General features: G+C 58.8%; 1 protein-coding gene across 1 annotated transcript; it reads left to right on the plus strand.

The window, feature by feature from the left end:
* Positions 1–179: 179 nt before the first annotated feature.
* Positions 180–15,708, plus strand: CNNM3 (cyclin and CBS domain divalent metal cation transport mediator 3). The gene is made up of 8 exons (XM_062209919.1): positions 180–1,394; positions 8,336–8,479; positions 10,190–10,339; positions 10,684–10,853; positions 11,016–11,112; positions 11,376–11,509; positions 12,112–12,247; positions 14,715–15,708. Exons 1-8 carry the CDS (start codon positions 185–187, stop codon positions 14,777–14,779), a joined length of 2,106 nt encoding a protein of 701 aa, XP_062065903.1. The 5' UTR covers positions 180–184; the 3' UTR covers positions 14,780–15,708.
* Positions 15,709–16,515: the final 807 nt, after the last annotated feature.

Consider the following 16,515-nt stretch of genomic DNA (forward strand, 5'->3'; position numbering starts at 1 on the left):
GGCCCGCCCCGCGCCGCCGCTTGTTTACTCCCCGGCGCAGCCTAGTCCGACCCTAGGGCCCGCCCCCACCCGCCGCCTATTGGCCGAGGGGGCGCGAAGGCCGGTCATGATTGGGCCGCGGGAGGCGGAGGCCGCGGGGCGAGCGGGGTAGGCTGCGCGAGAGGCCGAGAGGGGGCAGCAGGCGATGGCGGCGGCGGGTCGGCTGGGCTGGTTGTTCGCCGCGCTCTGCCTGGGCAACGCCGCGGGGGAGGCGACGCCAGGTCTGCGAGTGCTGGGCTTCTGCCTGGAGGAGGACGGAGGAGCGGTGCGGGCCGCGCCGGAGGCCACCTTCCGCCTGAGCCTCTTCGGCTCCGGTTTCGCCAATAGCTCTTGGACCTGGGTGGCCCCGAAGGGGTCGGGCTGCCCCGAGAGTGGGTCGACCGCGGCGCCCGAGGCGGCGGCGGGGGCGGCCCCCACGGACGAGTGGCGCGCGCTGCTGTGCCTGCGCTCCGAGACCGTGCGCCCGCACTCGGCGCTGCTAGCCGTGCGCGTGGAGCCGGGCGGCGGGGCGGCCGAGGAGGCGGCGCCGCCCTGGGCGCTGGGCTTGGGGGCGGCCGGGCTGCTGGCGCTGGCGGCGCTGGCGCGGGGCCTGCAGCTGAGCGCGCTGGCGCTGGCGCCGGCCGAGGTGCAGGTGCTTCGCGAGAGCGGCTCGGAGGCGGAGCGTGCGGCGGCGCGGCGACTGGAGCCCGCGCGGCGCTGGGCCGGCTGCGCCCTGGGCGCGCTGCTGCTGCTGGCCAGCCTGGCGCAGGCGGCGCTGGCGGTGCTGCTGTACCGCGCGGCCGGCCAGCGCGCCGTGCCCGCCGTGCTGGGCTGCGCGGGGCTGGTGTTCCTGGTGGGCGAGGTGCTGCCGGCCGCCGTGAGCGGGCGCTGGGCGCTGGCGCTGGCGCCGCGCGCGCTCGGCCTCAGCCGCCTGGCGGTGCTGCTCACCTTGCCGGTGGCGCTGCCCGTGGGGCAGCTGCTGGAGTTGGCGGCGCGCCCCGGGCGGCTGCGCGAGCGCATTCTGGAGCTGGCGCGCGGCGGCGGCGACCCCTACAGCGACCTGAGCAAGGGCGTGCTGCGCTACCGGACGGTGGAGGACGTGCTCACGCCGCTCGAGGACTGCTTCATGCTGGACGCCAGCGCCGTGCTGGACTTCGGCGTCCTGGCCAGCATCATGCAGAGCGGCCACACGCGCATCCCCGTGTACGAGGAGGAGCGCTCCAACATCGTGGACATGCTCTACCTCAAGGACTTGGCCTTCGTGGACCCGGAAGACTGCACGCCTCTGAGCACCATCACGCGGTTCTACAACCACCCGCTGCACTTCGTCTTCAACGACACCAAGCTGGACGCCGTCCTGGAGGAGTTCAAGCGAGGTAACGGCTGGGGCACCGCAGAGGGGATGTCCGTGCCCGAGCTTGGCCCTGGGGAAGGAGAGGGGGCTCATGGGACCGTCGGGGGAAAAGGGAGAGGGCAGGGGGCCCTCTAAGGGCCGGTTTTAAGAGGGTGGTCGCGTTGCAGATGGGAATGACCTTTTAAAGTGTTTAAGGACCCCGCCATTCAGAGGGGACAGAGTGCCATGGAACGCAAACACCTCTCTCTCTCTCTCCCCACGGTGGCCCCCGTGTTGGGGACATACCTCTCACTGATTCTAAACCTCCGGGGTCTTCCCGGCTCCCAGGCCATTTCTGTTGTGCCTGGGGTCGGATGTAGCAGATTGAAACTCTTGGATAGACACTAAAAGGACGCGGAGAAGGTGGCTTGCAGATCCGGGCCTGGCTGCCCCTGTGGTGTCCCCAGGGCGTTGGTGGGGTCCCTGGCTGATGGCTGTTTTCCTGAGTGACAAGGGCATGACTCATCAGTACTCCTCCTTTCCTGCAGGTATGGAGAGAACTTTCTCTTTGATTTCATCAGAAGCAGCTTTGTGGATGCTGATTTAATCTCTCCTTCCCCTGACTTCCCCCCCCTTTTTTTTTAAACCTCCCCTCAGGGTCTCCCAGCTTCTCCTCTAGCTCCTATGCCACCCCTCCTTTCACCCTGGCTTTTCTGAGTGACTCCAAGGTTGAAGGTAAAACAGGCCCTCAGCGTGTGAAGTTGTGGGTCCCTCTGCAGCCGTCTGCATTGTCAGCTTTGGGGGCGCTACGTGCTTCTCTCACCTGAACTCCCGCAGGATTGGGGTGGAGGCACCCCATGCTGTGGACGGGCTGTTAGCACGTGAGCAGAGCCCTCCCACAGTCCTGGCAGGAATGACCATGGTCCTCCTGCACTGGGCACAGCCTCGGGCCAAACCCTGGTAGGTGCATTGCATGCCACATGTCCTTTAATTCCTGGACCCACAGCCGTGTCTGATCTGGCGGACTCTCTGGGGGCCCTGGCTCCTTCCCTTGAACGTGGCCATGCAGCCCTACTCTGGGTGGGGGCCCAGACACAGCGTGCTGGTGGTAAGTACTCTGTCTAGATCCCGAACAGTGGGCTCTCTTGAGGTGTGGTGGTCAGCAGTGTGGCCCTGGAGTCAGCCGAGTGCGTTCCATCCTGCCCGGCCTGCACTGTGCTCCTGGGCCCAGGGAAGGCCGTCTGCCTCTCTGGGCTCAGGGTCCTCAGTGGTTAGTGATAAGAGGGGTGAGTGAAAGGATCTGGGCGAGGAGACGCGGGGCACCTGGGCCTGGGTGCGCGTTGCTAGGAGCGTGATGATTGCTCCCGGCTGGTAGCTCTGCAGATGGGTAGTGTTCGCCTGCTTCTGGGGAACCAGTAGCAGAGGTCACCTTGCAAGTGCAGGCTTTGTCCCTTCTGCTCAGGGAGCTTGGGTAGAGGCCACAGCTGTGCCTTTGATGGCCTGAGCTGTCACGCTTCAAGGTGTCTTAAGTGCTCAGCTCACTCCAGTGCCTGGCGCCAGCTTCTGAGCAGTCACCCGGAGGGGATGTGGGGCAGTGGGCGTGAAAGGGTCGCCCTCCCCCTATCTGGAACTGAAGGGAGAAGCTTCAGGAGTTGGTCTTGGTGTTCAGGATGAGGTTTAGGCGGGCCGTTTTTCACTTTCCAGACCCTTAGGGTCAGGCTAGGTGAGCTTGGCTCAGGGCTGTTGTGCATCCCAACCAAAATGCCCATGGAGGCCGGGCGGGCGGGCTTGGGTTCGCGTGCATGACTTGCACTCGGTCACCGAGGTCTTCAATGAGCGGTGGCTGGTACGGAAACCAGGATGCAAGGATCCAGATGAGAGGTGATGAGAGCAGAGGGGCCGCAGCACTGTGCCCTGGAGGGGAGACTCGGGAGGCTGTGAGAGATGGGGTTGGGAAGATTCGGTGGTCACCCCAAAGTCTTGAGGATGAGCCCGGTTTCTGCCCACACGGGGGTGTTGCCCTTCCCAGAGGCAGGGTGGCGTACAAGTGAGCTTGTTTTGGGCATTGGCATTTGTGCCTGTGCAGTGTCCCAGGAAGCAAACTCCCAGCAGGCGGCTGCTCTTGAGACACAAGGGCAAGGCTGGGGCAGGAGGACCGGTCTGGACGGCGGGAGGGGAGCACTCGAGCAGAAGGGGTTGGACGGTCGGGTAGGGTCAGGAGGAGCTGCCCGGAAGAGGCGAGAGCGCTGAGGAAGGAATGGAGCCAGAGACGTGGCGTTTCCCGGAAGCGAAGGGCAGAGATCGGGGAAGGCGAGTGTGGTCGTGGAGGAGGCCGGCAGCCACGATGTGCATGACCTTTGCAGAGAAGCACCGGGGCAGTGAGTGGACAGGAAGACGCACACGCCCTGAAGTAGACAGGCCCCTGGCGAAGTGGGGGCCAGGGAGCAGGGACGAGCAGGAGGGGCCCCCGGCTCCTGAGCTTGAAGATGTGCTGGTGGGCAGGTTTCGGTGGAAATGTTGAGGAGGAAAGAATTGTTGCGGAGGGCGCCCACGATACAGGCTGCTCCCGCTCTGAGCAGCTCTGGGGAACCGAGCAGGTTTTCAGGCAGGCTGATGCCGGAGGGTTTGGGGATGGAAGGACTTTGTGCCTCAGTCAGAATGTTCCAGAAGCTGCGTGACAGTGCACTGACAAGCCTCCTCCTAGAGGTCGAATGGGGAGCCCTGTAGCCCCCTTGACTTCCTCTGTCGTGGGGACTGAGGCCGTCCTTGGGGCAGAATGGCCCCGCCTTTCCAGCGACTTCTGGAGTTTTCTGTGCGTGTCTAGTTTGGAGCAGCCCCGACAGGACCTTGTGTCTGCTCGTCGGTCCTAACCTCCTTACTCATTCTTCTGCCTACAAGCAAAGGGCATATCGCGGCCTCCGCGGCAAGTGAGGTTTTGAAAGTCAGTTTCCTTCTCTTCTCTCTGTCATGCTCTGAGGCGGAGGTGCCTGCAAACCTGCTGGAGCTGGAGGCCTTGGCATCTTAGCAGCTACTGTTCCGGACCCCATTCCTCTCTCTCCGGCCGAGCGCCATGTGTCGGGGCACTTTGTAGTCTGGGGAGAGGCGCCCCTCAGGCAGGGCGGACTGGAGATGGCATGTTGATTATCTTGTGCAAACTTCACAGGAAGCGGGAGTGCTTCCGAGCGGTGGGGAATGACTGGTGTTTTGTGTCAGGCCACTAACCCCTGCCTTCTGTGTCAACCCCAGTGAGAGTCTTCGAGGGCATTCGGCCACAGAGAGGATGGGGGTGGCAGGAGACTGTGTGGAGTTCCGGTTTGCTGTTTGAGAAGCCAGATGATTGCCACCGGCCTGGACACTGGGGAGGAACGTTGGTAGCGCCTGATTCTTCCGAGCCTCACGTTCACACAGTTCACTCAGAAGCCAAGGGGGAGGCGGGGGTTGCGGTACAGCTGCTGCTTGGGATGCACATATCCCATCGCAGGGCGCCTGGGATCCAGGCCCGCTTCATTTCCGGTCCAGCTTCTTGCCCTGAGAGGCAGCAGATGATGGCCTAAGTACCTGAGTCCCTGCCACTCCCGTGGGAGTGGATGGAGTTCCTGGCCCTCAGCTTCGGCCTGATCTAGCCCTGGCTGTTAAGGGCATTTGGGAAGTGAACCAGCTGATGGAAGATACCTCTCTTGTCTCTGTCACTCTGCCTAAGCATTTTTAATGAAACAAAAAAAGGAAAGGAAGAGAAAATAATTCAGCCCCAGCTGCACAATTGAAGGTCCTAGGAGTTAGGCAGTACAAAAGGGTCAGTCCTGCCGCGCCCAAGTAGCAGATGCACCCTTGAGCCTGCTGACCATGATTTAAACTATAGCGCTGTCACAGAGCTTTCTGGGTGCAGGAGCGGGTCACACCATCTACCTGCCCGTGGCTGTGTCCGCTGGCTCGAGCCATCAGATGAGTAAACATGAGTCCCCCACAGCGCCCTCTCTGTGTCTCCATCCTGCTTCCTCCAGGTGCCTTCTGGGCCCGTGCTGAGGGTTCATTGCGTGGCCTCTGTTCAGGGGCTCTTCTGGAGGCCCTGCTCTCTTCTGTTCATTGTTGGGTCATGCCAGTGTGACCTGCCACAGAGAAATGCGTGCCTGCTTCACAGGCGTTTGCAAGCAAGGAGCTTTCTCTGGGTAACTGCCACAGGGACCAGATTTCTGGAAGGAGGGGCTGAGGTGAGGCCACCCCCTGCCCTGAGACCGCCATTTAGAGCCTGGGCCTTGGTTCTGAGAATCCAGAGGCTGTCATGCCGTTGGCCCTCCTGGTCTGGGCTGGCCAGGGATGTGTTGTGTGGCAGGATGGCCCTGACCCCTGTAGAAATGGGGCCCCAGGCGGGGCGGGGGAGGTGTCTGGCAACCCCGGGCTCCTGCTCCAGTGCTCGTGGCTTAGCAGGACTCCGTGTTCTCCAGGGACTTCTCATTGAAAGGGGGACAGCTACTTCAGCTGGATTTCTCCCTTTAACGTTTTCTTAAACTTTTTTTTTTTTTTTTTTAAAGATTATTAGGCAGAGAGAGAGAGGTCTTCCATCCACTGATTCACTCCCCAAATGGCCGCAATGGCCGGAGCTGGGCTAATCAGGAGCCAGGAGCCTCCTCCTGGTCTCCCACACGGGTGCAGGAGCCCAAGGACTTGGGCCATCTTCTACTGCTCTCCTGGTCATAGCACAAAGCTGATTTGGAAGTGGGACAGCTGGAACTCAAGCTGGTGTCCATGTGGAATGCAGCTGGCTTACCTGCTACGCCACAGCACCAGTCCCTCTCCCTTTAATTTTTGTCCAAGGGTATTAGGATATCCTGAAGAATGATGGTTTATTTAATTAGGCCCACTATGTGTAAAGTATGATTTATACAGAGGCATGAACTTGATTTGTTGCTTTTCCAAAAAGGTTCTTTTGAGGGGGGTGGGAAGGCAGAGTTATATATATAGAGAGAGATCTTCCATCCACTTTTTCACTCGCCAGATAGCCAGAATGGCTGGGACTGGGCCAGGCCTAAGCCAGTAACCTGGAACACCATCCAGGTCTCTCACATGGGTGGCAGGGGCCCAAGCACTGGGGCCAGCCTCCTCTGCTGTCCCAGGTGCATTATCAAGGAGCCGGATTGGAGGTGGAGAAGCTGGGACTCCAACCAACGCCCACAGGGGATGCCCGTGTTGCAGGCGGCAGCTTCACTACCCCTGTGCCACAACGCTGGCTCCTCCATAAAGGTTCTTGAGGCAAGTGCCCCTCACATGTACAGTTGGGCCAGCTGTACCTCCAGCCTTTTCACTAATGACAGGGGTATAGTGGAGCTGGGTTGCTCACAGTCCCTGTCCCAAATCTGCACAGCCCTGCCCAGCCTACCCTGCTGCGGGCCAGGGAGTTGCTAGTCTGAATTGAGGATTCTGTGCTTATTTAAATGACAGATTCCAGAGACAGTACAAAAAGATGGTAAAGTACCTATTTTTAAAAAATTTTTACTTTTGAAAGACGTGGATACAAAGGAATCTCCTATCTACTGGTTCCCCTAGGAAATGCTCACAACAGCTGAGTTGTCAGGCCATAGCCAGGAGCCCAGGATTTGGTTGAAGCCTTCCATAAGTGAGTGGCAGGAAGCTAAGTACTTAGACCATTACCTGCTACCTCCCAGGATGTAGATTAGCAGGAATGTGGAATTCGGAGCAGATCTGGGACTTGGATCCAGGCATACTTTTTTTTTTTTTTTCCTAAGATTTTATTTATTTGAGTAGTAAAGTTACAGACAGTTCACTTCCCAAATGGCTGCAATGGCTGGAGCTGGGCCAGTCTGAAGCCAGGAGCTTCTTTGGGTCTCCCACGCAGGTGCAGGTGGGCCATCTTCCACTGTTTTTCCAGGCCATAGCAGAGAGCTGGATTGTAAGAGGAGCAGCCAAGACTAGAACCATCACCCATTTCACTTACTGACTTGAAAGGCAGAATTGCAGAGAGAGCTAAATCTTCCATCTGCTGGTTCACTTCCCAGTGGCTGCAACAGCTGGAGTTGGGCTTAACAGGATCCAGAAGCTTCCTCTAGGTCTCCCACCTGGGTGCAAGGGCCCAAGGACTTGGGCCATCTTCTACTGCTTTCCCAGGCCATAGCAGAGAGCTGGATTGGAAGTGGAGTAGCCAGGACTCAAACCAGCACCCATGTGGGATGCTGGCACTGTAGGCAGTAGCTTTACCCACGGTGCCACAGTGTCAGCCCTAAAGTTATTTTCACCTCTTTAGATTATTTTTTCTAAAGCAGCTACTCAAAGATGTTAAATTACATATATATGTGGTTTGCATCCCACTTCTTTAAGACAAGTCTGAAGTTTCATGAATGAAGAACACCTGATGTACACAATAAATTCCTGTAGTTTCCCTAGTATTCCCCAATACTCTGAGACCTGGGCCATTTTTAAGCTTCTGTTTCCTCACTAAACCCGGTTGGGAGCTAACAGAAGGACACGGGGGAAGAGAGAGAGTTCTGCTGCTGCTCTGGCTGTCCAGACTGGGCCCCAAATGGCTGCTTGCTCAGCTGCATCCCCTCCAGGACCACTGATGCCCTGCAGGGAGTGTACCCCGGTTCCACTGTCCCGGGGGGGGGGTGTGGTCTGTGCCCCCAGTAGCACATGTCTGCAGCCTGGTTGCTGTGCAGGGTGCTCATGTGTTCTTGACCGGGTGCATCCTTGTCTAAACCGCCTCTGGGGCTGAACCCCAGCTCTGCTCTGCCTGGGCAGCCTCATGCAGGTGAACGTGATCTCGGAGATTTCATTTTCCTCCTATGTAAAATGAGACGGACGCTCGTAAGTGTGTGAGAGTCTTAGTGAGGACCTAGGAAGAGTGCAGCCTAGTGCCCCGCACATTGTGAAAACACAGATGTTAGCGCCTGTCCTTTCGGTGCGCTTGTACTGGAGGGACCGGGAAAAAAAAGACCTCCAAGAAGTTGTTACATGAGTGTCCCCCCTCCACAGGGAAGTCCCACCTGGCCATCGTGCAGAGGGTGAACAACGAGGGGGAGGGGGACCCCTTCTACGAGGTCCTGGGCCTGGTCACCCTGGAGGACGTCATCGAGGAGATCATCAAGTCCGAGATCCTGGACGAATCGGAAGACTACCGTGAGTGGTGACCCCTGGCAGCTCCGTCTGCTGCTCCCTCGAGCCTCCTGGGATGCACTTATGTGTGTGTGTGTGTGTGTGTGAGTCTTGGTGGGTCTCCATGCTGCTGGAAACCACCGGATCCCCAGCCAGAGCTGTCATCAGGCCCCACTGTCCTCAGCTCTGCTGGGCCAGTGCCGCCCCTTGCAGCAGGGCTCACACCTGTGCCCCCATGCAAGTCCTGGCAGCCTCTCCCACCGGCGGCCTTGCAGTCCCCATGTGAAGTGCGCTGGGGACTTAGCAGTCCTGTGTGGTTCCTGTCCCCTGGAGGGCTCTGCCCTTCCTGACCTTCTCCACCCTTCTGCCTTTCTCCCTGCTTTGGTTTTTGCAGGTTGGTTTTGTATCACAGAGCGTCTCCCCAGAAAGCCTGTTCCTGCCGGAGGGGGTCTTCCCAGCGGGCGGTCCTGGGGCCCTTGATTGCCTCTGTTCCTGTAAGATGAGAGCTGGGCTCTGCAGGACAGACCCAGGGCCTGTCCTTGATGGCAGGACCCTCGCCTCAGCTCTCAGGACCCTGAGCCTCCCACCCATACGTGCTTGCAAAGCATACCACTTGGCCCAAGCGTCTGTCCCCAAACACAGCCCCTTTGCTTTGGTTCCTGAGATTGCCATAGGCACAGGGGCACCAGGTTAGCTGCTACCATTTTGCACCCCTTGTCCTCCAGTACACACCCCTCAGTGAGGGGGCTCAGTGGGCAAGAGGGCCCACTTTTAGTTTTATTTTCAGGATTTGTTTTAGTATGGATTTGAAAGAGGGACAGATTGGGGGTAGGGGGTTGTGGGGAGAGATCGTCCATCCGCTGGTCTACTCCTCAAATGGCCGGGACAGCCAAGGCTGTACCAGGCTGAAGCGAAGAGCCTGGAACTCCATCCACATGTCCTGTGTGACCAGACACCTGGGCCGTCTTCCACTGCTTTCCCAGGCCCATTAGCAGGGAACTGGATCGGGAGTGGAGCAGCCAGGACTTGAACTGGTGCTCACATGGGATGCTGGCATCACAGGCAGCAGCTTAACCCGATCTATCACAACACTGCCTCTGGCCTCTTTTTTTTTTTTTTAAGATTTAAGATTTGTTTATATATTTTAAAGACAGAGCTACAGAGAGGCAGAGGCAGAGAGAGAGAGGTCTTCCATCTGTTGGTTCACTCCCCAAAAGGCTGCAGTGGCCGGAGCTGAGCCCATCTGAAGCCAGGAGCCAGGAGCTTCTTTTGGGTCTCCCAGGCAGGTGCAGGGGCCCAAGGACTTGGGCCATCTTCTGCTGCCTTCTCAGGCCACAACAGAGAGCTGGATCAGAAGTGGAGCAGCCGGATCTCAAACTGGCGCCCATATGGGATGCTGGCACTGCAGGCAGCGGCTTTACCCGCTAAGCTACAGAGCCGGCCCCTGGCCCGTTCTTTATAAGCTGCTTTGCTCTCCTATCAGCGTTTTCTTCACCCAACTCCGAGGCAAAGAGTGGTCTTTTGTGTACTACTTTGGGATGTATTTTGAATGTGGGATACTGCCCTGCTCTGTCCCAGGACTAAGATCACTGTGTGTTAGCAATGGCATCAGGTGCTCACCCTCTGGGCTCTCTTCCCAAGCCTTGGGAAGAAGAGGTAACGGGGCTGCTTGGGTCCGTGTGTTGCTTGGAGGTGTTGGTGATGCCCATACTCACTGTCTTCTTACCTCCTCAGGGGAGACCCTGGCGAGGAAGAGGCCGGCTTCTCTGAGTGCCCCTCTCAAGCGGAAGGAGGAATTCTCCTTGTTCAAGGTGTCTGATGATGAATATAAAGTCAAAATCTCCCCTCAGCTGCTCCTGGCTACCCAGCGCTTCCTTTCCCGAGGTGAGGGGAAGGGAGGTTCTTGCCCCTGCTCTCACTCGCTGTCCAGTGCATCAGGACATGGCCTGGGGGGATGCTTGCTCTGCTCCCCGTTCCCAGGAAGCAGGACTGTGCTGCTGTCTGCAGCTGTGGCATGTCTGTCACCTGAGGGGTTCTTTTCTGCCAGGTGACTGAGAGCGAGACCAGGCTGAGGCCCCCAGGCAAGCCACAGGCAGGGAACCTCAGCCGGGCAGGTGTGGGGGGATGCCTGGCTCTCCTGTGTTGTGCTGTGGAGGCCACCCCGGAGAGCCGGGGGGCTGTGGGAGTCAGGTGTGGTCACACGGGCTGCCTTTCCCACTGTGGATCAGAGGTGGATGTGTTCAGCCCGCTGCGGGTCTCCGAGAAAGTCCTGCTGCACCTGCTGAAGCACCCCAGTGTCAACCAGGAAGTGCGGTTTGACGAGAGCAACCGCCTGGCTGCACACCACTACCTGTACCAGCGCAGCCGGCCGGTGGACTACTTCATTCTCATCCTGCAGGTAACGGGGCCCCGGGCCTGGCGCATCCGGGGTCCTCAGGGGAGGGTCTGCCCGCAGAGGTGGGAGCAGGGACATCCAGATACACTCCCCTCCCTGTGCTTTGCTCTGGTGGGAAGTACAACTGTCCACCTCTGTTCTCCCCCTGCCCCGCCTCCCTCCCAGGGCAGAGTTGAGGTGGAGATTGGGAAAGAGGGCCTGAAGTTCGAAAATGGGGCCTTCACCTACTATGGAGTGTCTGCCCTGACGGCGCCGTCCTCGGGTAAGTGTGGCCTCTGCCGGAGCTGGGGGCTGACCCACTGGCTCGCAGGGCCCGCAGCCATGCTTCCTGCAGGTGCTGCCCAGAGGGTGGGGTGGCATTTGTCCCTTGCTCACCCCATCCCTGCAGAACTGTCCCCAACGTACTCCCCCTACCCTGGGTCTTCCCCACACTCTCAAGGCTGATGTGTGGGGACAGTGCTTAGGGCTGTGCGTGGAGGGCTGCCCGCATCCCGCCTTGGCCTTACTGATTGTTCCTTTCAATAGTTCACCAGTCCCCGGTGTCCTCGCGCTCACCTGCCTGCCGTGACCTGCAGCCCGAGCCAGCTGATGGCACTCGCTCTTCTACGTATTGCCCTGACTACACCGTGAGGGCCCTATCTGATCTGCAGCTCATCAAGGTGACCGCCCGGGCTGCTCGTTGCTGGTGGTTTTATTTATTTACTTGAGAGACACAGAGTTCTCCGTCCACTGGTTTGCTCCCCAAATGCCCGCAGCAGCCAGGTCGAAGCCAAGAGCTGGAACTCAGTCCTGGTCTCTGGTGTGACAGGCAGGGACTCAGTTACTTGAGTCCTGTTGCCTCCCAAGGTGCACATTTGTAGGAAGTGGGAATTGGGAGCAAAGTTAGAATTTGAATCCAGGCAGTCTCAGTAACCACTAGGCCAAATGCCCACCCCAGCTTTGTTGTCCCTAGGAAGCCAGACCGACTGGTGACAAGTTTGTATGGGTGGAAAGCAAACCGATTCTGTCCCAGGCTGCTGAAGGCCCTGCACTCGGCCTGCAGGAGACCCCTAGACTGCTGTGGTCCAGGCCTCGGCCCCTGCCTCCCTCTGAGGGCTGACACGTTCCGCCTGACCGCCCTTCTCTGCTGTTCTCGGCTCTTATCCTTTCTCTCCCAGTGTGATTCTCCCCTCTAGGTCAGGCGCTTTGTGTGCGACCCCTTGTACCTCCTGCATCTTGATTTACAAATTGCATCGGCTGGGTGATGTGTTCTGTGCTCCAGGTTACACGGCTGCAGTACCTCAATGCACTCCTGGCTACCCGAGCCCAGAGCCTGCCACCGTCCCCTGAGAGCGCCAACCTCCAGGTCGTGCCGGGCAGCCAGACCAGGCTCCTCGTGGAGAAGACTGCTGCAGCCGGTAAGCCTCGGGGGCACGTCCTGTGGTCTAAGTACCCAGAGGGCTGTGCGCCGGCAGTCCTGGCGGCTCACACACACACACACACACACACACACACACGCGCACGCGCGCGCGCTCTCTGCCCTGCTTTGTCTGTTTTTCTCCCCAGCCCTGTCCCTTGTGTTGGACGACACTGAGCAGTAGACCAGTTGGCATTTGAAGTAAAACATGAAGTCCCCGTGTTCCCTTGAAGGCCTTTCAGGATGGGTTCTCCTAACTGGGGAACAGTTGGTGAATGGGAATAAGATCACATGCAGACTGTTCTGGTTAGGGTTAGGGTTAGGTCACTTGGGCAAGGAGAATCTGGTCACCAAGGGCCCGGCTCAAAGGTGGAGGCCCGCGGGCACATCAGAAACCAGAAGGGCCCCTGCTGAGGAGGGGACAGCACAGAGCGCTGTCCTGCTGGGGGCTCCGTGGTGGGCAGGAAGACCCGGCCCTCACTGTGAGAGGGCGTGGGATAGCCAGCCCCACAGGTGGAAGGAAGGCTCTGTCGTGTGGGCTGTGGGTTGGAGGGGTAAAAGGGGAGCCTTCCAGTTCTTATCCTGTAAGACAGTTGCGTCAGGATGCGCCGGGCCGGGTACCCTGCCTCCTCCCTCAACCCCACAGCCAGTGAGGAAGACGAGCCCTGCGGGGTGTGTGCCTCGCTGGTCTCACGTCCCCGGTCTCAGGTGGTGGTGGGCACGTCCATCCTGCAGATGAAGAGCAAGAGCCAGGGCGCAGGTGCCTGGAGAGCCCCTCAGAGAACAGACCCGGTCACCTGGGCCTGCGCCCGAGAATCCGACCACACGTTTATACCAGCAGGGTGCTTTCTGAGTTGGGAGGTGGCTTGCAGGAGTGATGGGCAGGAGGCCCTCCCCGTGCCGGGGCTGCGGCTCTGACTGCACGTGAGGCCTTGCTCCTCGGGGCCTCTGGAGGAAGGCAGCTTTCTGGGGCGCTGCGCCTTCCCGGGCTGCCGGGGTCCTGCCTCTACTCCCTGTGATGGGATCTTACTTTATGGAGTGTCCCCCATGTGGAAGCTCACGCCGTCGTGTTAGACTTGGATCTCAAAAGCCGAGAGAGGTTTTTGCCTTGCTAAATGTGAGCCTTTGGTTCTGGTTTTCCCCACGCTGAGTCCGTCTGTGCCCAAGGTGCACACCTTGTCCAGCAGTGGCCACGCAGCCTCTCTGTCTCCTTGATCGGACACCTCAGAACCTCCAAATCCTCTGTGCCCAAGCTGCTCGTCGGGCAGTCCTTGAGTCACTTAGGGCGGCTCCGTGGGGAGTCTGCTCTCTAACAGATTCTCCGCTATCTTGTAGACTTTATGTTGGTGACTCTCACCTACGTGCAGTCTGACATTTGCCCCCAGTGAGGCCTGCCTGTCTTTCTGCTCACTTCTTCCTGGGGTTGTCCCTGAGCACTGGGCACCTCCCTCCCCAGAAGAGCCTAGTGTCGACTTCCCTGGGGCACCACTCAGGGCAGGTGAGAACCAGTCTTTGGAAACTTGGGCTCTCGAACTTTAAATTGTCTGCAGCAGGGGCGGCAGGCTGGTGCGGGGCCCGGGTCCGGCAGCCACCCGTTGAAGGATTGTCTGTGGGTGCCTCTGAGTTAGAGTGGTGGCTAGAGAGTTCTCACAGACCTGCAGCATCTAGAAATGTCGGTGCTTTACCAAAGACGTTTCCTGGGTCCCCCATTTCAGGTTCTGAGTAAATCCTCCCTGTCAGTCACCTCAGGCACCTGGCTCCCCTGCGGTCCTCACGCCAGCACCTGGGCCCTCCCTGCTGCGGAGTCGGCGGCCCCGTGGCGCTGCCCTGGGCCGAGAGGCTTCACTGTTGGGCTCAACTGCTGTCTCCTCTTTCTTTCCCTCTGCTCTCTTCAGCCTTCCCAGTAGACCTTTCCCTCTTTGGCACATTTGGAAACTGCAGTTGATAAATGACTGTGGACTAGTGAGCATTTTTTTGTTTTAAGAAAACACCCAAGGTAAATATCTTTCCTTTCTCCTTTTGCTTTCCTTTCCTGGCCTGTTAGCTGCCGGCGGGGTCCCCGGCAGCTCTGTGCAGACTGGGGGCCGCTTTCCCCGGTGGGGTGGGGTGGGGTGGGGGTGTGACAGTCCCTCTTGCTGGGAGATGGGAGACCATGAAACACCTGCTCCATGTCCTGCCAGCACCGCACTCAGCTGTCCAGGGCAGGTGCTGTTGCCCAGCACAGCGGCCTGGACACCCTGGGGTCAGAAGCCCATGGCCCCTGCCTCCCTACGGCACTTACCCTAGGGTGATCTCCTCTCAGGAGGCTGAGGTAGGCAGTGGACGGAGCAAGCACTCCCAGCCCCGCCTTGCTGCCTCTTCAGGTGCCTTGCCTGCCCCTCCTGTTCTAAGAGGACTTGGCTTGTCTTGTGAGGCCCTGCTCCCCTTAGGAGCTGGCATACTGACTCCTCTTTCCCTCTCTCCTTCAGGGTCCAACCACAGCAGGCCCAGCGTCCCAGTGGAGGAGAGCCCTGGGCGGAACCCAGGAGTTTAACTGCTTGCCAGGCAGCCCCGAGCTGGGGAACGGACAAGCACATGGGAGCTGGCGGGAGCCGAGAAGTCCCCACCCCCTGCAGGCCACGTTGTAGATGGCCCTTACCGGTGTGGGTCCTGGGCCGCCGCAACCAGACGGCAGTGCCAGGAGCCGTCAGCACGCCCTGCTGTCCTGTAGGAGATGGGGGTCAGCTGGGGCGTAGCCCTCCGGGCCTGCTTCTGGAAGCAGTGAAAGGAGCAGCATCATCTCTAGTCCCCTCTCCCCGCTGGCTGTGGGGACAGCGCAGTGTGTCTATACCTCTCCGGGCGCAGCCGCGACGTGAGTGCACAGTCCCTGCCTTCTTGGCTGTGACCTGTCCTTTGCTGTTCATTTGCCAACCTTTCGCTGCTGGCAGCACTGTGAGCACCAGTGTTGACTGGGGGTGCAGACCCGCGGCCTTGTCCAGGCTGTACTTCCTGGCTTCCCTGAACAGTGCCATGTTGGAGTGCACACTCCCCAGCCTGTCCCGTGTGCACGAGCCCCACGAGTGTGTCCCTCTGGTCCTGCTCCCTCCTGTGGAGGTTCTCGGCCCGCTGGCAGAGGCTTGCCCGGCACAGCTCTGCTGCCTGCTTGCTGTGCCTAGTTGCCGTGAACGGTATTGTCAGTTTCTGTGTTTCCAGGAGAGAGCACGCACGGCAGGAAGGGGTCTTTATGCTGCATCGAATCCTTTCTTTAGCGGCTGGCAGGGGAGAGGAGCCACCTGGTGCACCTTTCTCAGGCCTCCTGGGAGCAGGGTGTGGCTGTGAGGTGCAGGGTGTTGGCGGAAAGGATCGTCCGAGTCGGGGCGTCCTTATCACCACTCTTGAAAGGAAAAAAAAGCTGCACGTTTTCCTTGTGTCTCTGAAACAAAAGTTCCTTGCACTTTTCTGTCTGAGAAGTGAGAGTAAGAAGGCGTTTTGTCATTTTCTTCTAATTTGCCTGTAATCGCTTCTCACAGTTGAGCTGTGTGGAAATGGGCGTCACAGACAGGAGTGTAGTCTGGGGAGGGAGGACGGCTTGTGGAGGCTTTCTCAAAGGAATTGGGGCCCTCATATGTGGACGAGAGGCCAAAAGAACAGTGGTATGTAGGCTTAGGAACTGCTGTCGGAACACACTCCAGGGGCAGGCCCTGGTGGGCACAGAACATCTCTGTGCAGAACAGCGGCTCGAAACCTTGGCTGCGTGTCAGGAGACCTGGCAGTTGGGAAGTGCTAGTACCTGCCCCCCCCGCCCCACCCCCTCCCAGCTTTGACTTGGAGTCTGGGCACCAGGGTTTTATGTTTGAGATGTTAGCATCTTACACAACTTGGGTACCTTAGTCAAAACTAAAAAGTTAACATTCGTGCGTTACTGTTAACCAAGCTACAGATTTTATGTGGAGTTTACTATTCCAGTAATGTTCTTTTTCTTGTTGGAGGGCCCAATCCAGGATACCAGGTTGCACTTAGTGATTTTGTTTTTTTTTTCCCTTGCAATAGTTACAGACCAATAGGAAGTTGCAAAGGTATAGGGCTCCTGCGCCCTTTCTTTAACACTGGACACTGGTGTGCTGTGGGTGCACAGCTCGCCATCATTTTGTCCCATGTGTAGATCTGTGTAACTGCCACCACAGCCAAGATACAGAACCATCTCCATCACCTCCAGGAGCCCCTCCCCCAGGCCACCCCAACCCCGTCCTCTTGGCAACCACTAATCTGTTCTTCATCTCTACAATTTTG

Source organism: Lepus europaeus, chromosome 13 (assembly GCF_033115175.1).
Source record: "Lepus europaeus isolate LE1 chromosome 13, mLepTim1.pri, whole genome shotgun sequence".
Lineage (NCBI taxonomy): Eukaryota > Metazoa > Chordata > Mammalia > Lagomorpha > Leporidae > Lepus > Lepus europaeus.